This window comes from Mycetomoellerius zeteki, unplaced genomic scaffold (assembly GCF_001594055.1).
Source record: "Mycetomoellerius zeteki isolate Tzet28-1 unplaced genomic scaffold, Tzet1.0 scaffold415, whole genome shotgun sequence".
NCBI classification, from domain to species: domain Eukaryota; kingdom Metazoa; phylum Arthropoda; class Insecta; order Hymenoptera; family Formicidae; genus Mycetomoellerius; species Mycetomoellerius zeteki.
Genome location: NW_017257409.1, coordinates 2,020,679 through 2,027,159, shown reverse-complemented (window position 1 = coordinate 2,027,159; position 6,481 = coordinate 2,020,679). Strand labels below are relative to the sequence as shown.

Here is a 6,481-nt window from a genome sequence, read left to right as displayed (position 1 = left end):
CAATGTGCTGTGTGCAATATTGCCGTGTGTGCAATACACTGTGTGAAATAATGTCGTGTGTGCAATGTGCTGTGTGCAATAATGTCGTGTGTGCAATACGCTGTGTGTAATAATGTCGTGTGTGCAATACGCTGTGTGTAATAATGTCGTGTGTGCAATACGCTGTGTACAATATTGCCGTGTGTGCAATATGTTGTATGCAATATTGTCTTGTGTGCAATACGCTGTGTGCAATGATGTTATGTATGCAATGTGCTGTGTGCAATATTGTCTTGTGTGTAATACGCTGTGTGCAATATTGCTGTGTGTAAACGAAGCTGTAGGCAATCATTTTGTAGGCAAACGGGATCCTCCCTTTTAATTGAGCAATATCCTTTGTTCATGAGAAATAGTTATAAAAATTATTACAATCTTCCTCAACAGATACAAAATAAGTTACACTAAATGCAAAATTTATATATAAACTAAATTTAATATAGAAAATATTATAAGTTAATGTTTAAACATCAGCAACATAGAAATGTACAAATTTTCAGACAGTCATAGTAATATAGCAGTACTTATAATGTATAGATTAAAGTTAAATGTAATAAAATTAATAATAAGAAAAACGGTTCAGAAAAACGCAGCTCACTTTTTGCTTAATAAAAAGTGAATCACATATCCTAATATTCAAAAAGGAACTTAAATAAAATACACCATACATTTAATAAATCTCAAGTTTACTTTTTGTCTATAAAGTGAATCACATGTATTTTTGGTATTTTTAAAATTAAACTTAAAGAAAAGTATAACCTTAATAAATTTTAATGAGTCTACACAAAAGAATTAAATTTAAAAAAGATTTCATATTTAATTAATTAACGAAATTCTCATAAAAATTATTGCTTAATTTAATACTCTAACAATATTATTTTTCTTCTTTCTATATTTTGCATTATTTTTAACAAATAAATGATATACTATAAATTTTTGACAAATTGTGGTATATGAAGATATTTATAAAGAGTAATAATTCATATGAACTGCACAATGTGTATCGTTGATGAATACGCATTATAGGTCACATACAAGAAAAATCATGACTGCCCCTTATAAATCATTAAGACAACGCTACTATTAATAGTATTAATGACTGTATTCGTGATATAACACAACTCTGAGTTTTCTAGAACAGATACGAGCCACTCCCATCTTCTGCAATTAAGTAAAGTGCCCTATATATAGTTTGCTATAGCTTTCATGAGTTCGTTATAATAATACACACGGTATGTAACAATATTATGTGATGATCTGTGATTATCTGACCATGATAATCACAGCACTATATTGATGGTCTTTTTTAATTGATTGATTTAAGACAGTGAACAAAATACATAAGTAAAACACAACAAACAAATTTTTAATAACTAATCTATTCCTATTTAAAAATTAAAAATTTATTAAATGCTATAATATCTATTTCTAATATTAAAATATATTAAAAATGTTTTTAAAAGAATAAATGAATTCTTAAGAAACAAATTAATATTTTGAATGTAAATCAAAATTAATGAATCTGTTATTAATTCAATCTAAAATATAATCTATATAAATGTTCAAATTATTTTTAATATTATAGCGCACATTAACTACCTAATTTAATTCTCTTCTTAGATGTTATTAATATTCATTAATCTAATTATATTTAAATTTTTAATAAAGTTTTTATATTTGATATTTGAGAATTTAACATTTAAACGTTATATAATTTATTATATTAATTTAATGAATAAATTTACATTTTTTAATTTTATCGACGTATTCTCATTTTAATTTACTCGCCTCTGTACGATACTAATTTAATAACAAATTGTTACAAAATATTATAAATTCAATTACATATTACGACAAATTTGCTTAATAAATCTATCATACTTATCATTATAATTTAATAAAATGTAGTATTCTGCAAATTACTTATTTTATTAAAGTTACTATTTCACAACCCAGAAATCAATTGTGATTTTTAACAAATTACAACGTAATATTTACTTACTTCTGTTATCTTAAAAGAACAACACCACCGACGTTCGTTAGCACAAACGATTTCGCTGACAATGAGTAAAAGACAAGTTGACTCACCCATTAAAGCACCATACTGTCACACTGCCACTACATTAACATGAACGGAATACTGTTCAAACGTTTATACATATAGTACTGACACAAACTGATAAGACTTTCTAACGTATCTGATATACAATAGTAACTTTTATAATTAGTAGTACGTGCACATAAAATTTCTTATAATTGTATTAAAACTTATAAGTCAGCTTAATTGTAAGTTTAAGATTCAAGAATCACAAAACATTCATTATTACTTCTAATTTATTTGTTAATTAATTTTTAATAAATAATGTATTTATAATAGTAATGCAAAAACTAAACATCTTCAGATAATAAGGAAAATAGAAATAATTAGTCGTTTTTAATTAAAAAATTAATCCAACTTTGGGTGTAACTAATTTGGGCAAGAACTAAAATATGTCGTAATTATATAGTTATAAAATTGCAACATTTATTATATTCATTTTCCAAATAACACAAAACGAAATGTTAAAGATACAGTTAAAAAAAACATATTTTATTATTTTGATTTAACAAATTTAACAAATAAGCAAGACTTTCTAAGAGCCGGTTTATAATAGGCCATAACCGTTAACTTAGGCCGGTACTGTAAAAGTTGGTTTTGTACTTTTTCCGTATTTTTCCATAGCCGTAGGCCGGTAAAGATAAAGTTGAGTCAACTTTTCGGTTACGATCAGAATCAAAAGATTTTTGCCGGCTATTACAAAGGTATACGGGTTTTCTATTTTCCAACTTTTATGATACCCGGCCCTAAGTTAACAGTTACGGCCTATTATAAACCGGCCTTAACACTTCAAAATGTTTTTTGAAAAAAATTAGTTCGATAATAATTTTTCGCGCAAAAATATCAAATTTTCATTGTTTTTATATATTATGTATATGCATATTCAATATTCTTGATCTATAATTTGTGGATGTAATATATATATATATATATACAGATACGCAGCATAATGTAATTTTATTAGTAAAATATAGCTTGCTTTATTCATAATTTGTGGGAGGACTCGCACCATATCCATTTTCAACGTTCTCTCTGCTATGATTTTATCGACAGTGTCGGAATATGGATGTATAAGCTACGTAGCAGAAAGAAACCTGAAAGAGGACGTGAAGATCTGTTTTTTGTAACCGCAAAATGCTGCAGCGTACTACTGCCCTCTGAAGAAGTGGATGTAAACTACACAACAATATCCATTTTTTTGCGGTGCTCCAGATGGAAATAAAATCTATCAAATTATTATAATAGAGATTCAGGTTTCTCTCCGCCTGTATTCATAGTCAGATATTATATTTAAAATCGTCTCATTTCAATAATATACGTAAATTTCTATAATATACGTAACGTAAAGTATAGCATGTTAGCGCGCTAACATCGTTGTAAGCGCGTTCTAAATACGGGCCATAGAATACAGGAATTACAAATCATTGTTTTATTTCAATTAGTATCATATTCTAATTTAACGTAGTACTTAGAATTCAACAAATTTCGCATATTGCATTGTAAATTTAAATATATGATTTACAACAATATTCACTTTTTTGCGGTGCTCCTGATGAAAATAAATCGCTGAAATAAATCTGTCAAATTAATAGAGATTTCAACGATTTCAGCCATTTATTTTCGTTAGGGATGCACCGGATCGTAAAATTATCAGATACCGGATATCGGATATCCGGACAGAATGTAACATCGGATACCTGGTATCCAGTCGGATATCCGAGAAGGCAATTTAGAGCTGTAGAGAAAAAATTATAATTTTGCAACAATGTATAAGATATTAATATAACATTATGAATATGCATACTTATTTCTAAAACATTTGTATAATAACAAATCAACAATTTAATGATATAAAATTTCAACCGGATATATTCCCGGATACTAATGATATCCGACTATTCGGTCGGATAGTAAAAAAAGTACCGGATAATACTGGATGCCGGATACTTTAAGAATATCCGGTGCATCCCTAATTTTCATAGAAGCATCGAAAAAAAAATGGATATTGTTGTGTAGTTTGCATCCACTTTTTCAGAGGACAGTATAATGTGCGAGGGCATTTTGCGGTTACAGGAAAAAGGCCCTCATGTCCTCTCTCTCATAAAGTTACTAGATCTACAAAGTACCGCAAACTCGCATCCATTTTGACGCAAAACGCGGCCATTTCGAATTTATGCATTTATATATACGTACTTTATTTAGGAAAATGAAGCTGTCAAGTATGTAAATCAATGTTTTTGAATTGTAATTAGTTTATTTATGACTAAAAGAATATGTACGAATGCTTAATTTATGTGTTCTTTAGTTTAATACGGATTTATTTGCTGTAGAAGTTTAGTGCATAAAAGTGTACGAAGGGATATGTAAGTACAGTTTAAAAGATAAACTACCAACCACCATGCTTGGAATCATGTACCATGTGCACTTCGGCCATTTTGACGTAACATTTTTGAAATCAATAGGTCTGTTCGCGTTGCTTGCACTTTTGGCACTCGGCATCTTCGCTTTCTCTCTTTTCAAGGCCAAATATATATCTATTTCATTTTAAGTGCAAAAATATTTGGGGATTTCATGCAACGCGAACAGACCTCATTACGCTACTTTAGAAAGTGATTTTACGCTAGTGATTTTACTTTCTCAGGTTTCTATCTGTACATAGTATCCAGTTCGAAAATGAATATACCTACTGGCGATACGGAGAATTTCGACAGTCTCATGCGTCTCACGAAAAAGGCCGGGATGGCGGGATGGCTCGTCTTAGGCCAGAATCAGACTAGGCATTAAAGATTGGGTGCATTCAGTACTACAACTGCTCACTGAGCGCTCAGTGAGCGATCGTGGTACTGAATGCACCCATTGAGATTGAAGATTGAAAGATTGAAATTTGACCAATCAAAACTATAGGAGCAAAAATTCCTTTGCCCTCATTGGTCAAATTTCAATCTTCAATCTTCGATCTCAATCTTCAATACATAATCTGATTCTGGTCTTACAACTCGGCTGAACTCGGGTTTCTTGTGCCTATATTCATTGCAGCGACAAAGAGTGCGTTCCATTTTACACTGCAAGTTCTTTGATTAGTCAGTTCGTAAAATTCTTTCTTCTGATTGGTCAGAAGCATTTGTACCGTTAAAGCTGCGTTCGGAAACATCATTCGAGTGCCCCACGTATCGTTTTATCCTTGTTGTTCACCCATTATGAAACAAGGATAAGATGATACATGGGGTACCCTCCCAGATGATGTTTCCGAACGCAGCCTAAATAGATCGCATCCATAAAATAAGAACAGTTTCTTGTTTGTAACATAACCTTTCTCGTTTAACTGTTCGACGCACGTGTGAGAAATGGCTAAATCTCTACGCAGTAAATGGAAAAGAAAATGCAGAGCGATCAAGAGAGAACGTTACGCAGTAAAAGAATTAGATAGATTAAAGAAGACTCTTGGTATTGATGATAATGTATCCAAGGATGTCGAAATGACAGAGATTACTGAAATTGCTACAGGTATGATTCAGGTTAATGCATTAATAGTTGTTTATCTAAATTCTTATAGCTTTTTTTTTATTATTGTATATATTATAATGTAATACGATAATATTTCATAATCTATTATTTCTGAAATTGAAGTTGTCGACGCTAAGAAAGTAAAAGAAGATGTAAAGGCTAAACAAGCTAAGGATGCAGAGTCTCGGATCATGACATGTGAAAAACAGATGGAAGTAGAAGGTGCTAGAATATATAATAAGAAAACATTGCGGGATCAATATGGCAATTATCCTGTGTGGATGAACCACAGAAAGATAGTCAAGCACAAGAAAGGCAGAGCAAGAACAAAGAAAACAGGCAAAATAGGCAAGAGGCTTACTAGACGACAGAAGAAAGTGATTCAGAAAGCTAAATAAAATTTTTCATAAGTATATTTCAAATTAATTTAAGTATTATGCACATTGCTTTTTATAAAAATAAAAATTAATAAAAAAAAGAAGAAAGTATTTTATTTCTAAAAACTTTTTAACAAGTATATTCAGGCCAATATGACTGAAAAGTGAAATGTTTCTATAATATCCGCGGTATATATCTATAATATTAATTTTGATCAATATTTAAATTTTCTTTCTCTACCAAATATTAATTGAATAAAATTTGTGAATCTTTATATAATGTTTATTGAAAAAATCTTTTAAATAATTAAATAACAATGATCATATAATAATATTCAACTATATGTATATATTATTTCAAAATTATATTGTGCACTTTCATCTTTATTATAATTTAGATTAATAAACGAATATAATATATAATTAATATAATAGATTAATATAAGAGACGAATACAAAAATGTAG

General features: G+C 29.5%; 1 protein-coding gene across 1 annotated transcript; it reads left to right on the top strand.

Annotated features, from left to right (window-relative positions):
* The first annotated feature begins 5,444 nt into the window (after positions 1-5,444).
* On the top strand, positions 5,445-6,070 carry LOC108726384 (protein LLP homolog). The gene is made up of 2 exons (XM_018453895.1): positions 5,445-5,638; positions 5,762-6,070. Exons 1-2 carry the CDS (start codon positions 5,479-5,481, stop codon positions 6,034-6,036), a joined length of 435 nt encoding a protein of 144 aa, XP_018309397.1. The 5' UTR covers positions 5,445-5,478; the 3' UTR covers positions 6,037-6,070.
* Positions 6,071-6,481: the final 411 nt, after the last annotated feature.

Bases quoted from the DNA above. Each gene is read 5' to 3' on its own strand.
- LOC108726384 (XM_018453895.1), top strand. From the start codon at position 5,479: ATGGCTAAATCTCTACGCAGTAAATGGAAAAGAAAATGCAGAGCGATC. The intron at 5,639-5,761 runs GTATGATTCAGG...CTGAAATTGAAG, and splicing joins GATTACTGAAATTGCTACAG to TTGTCGACGCTAAGAAAGTA.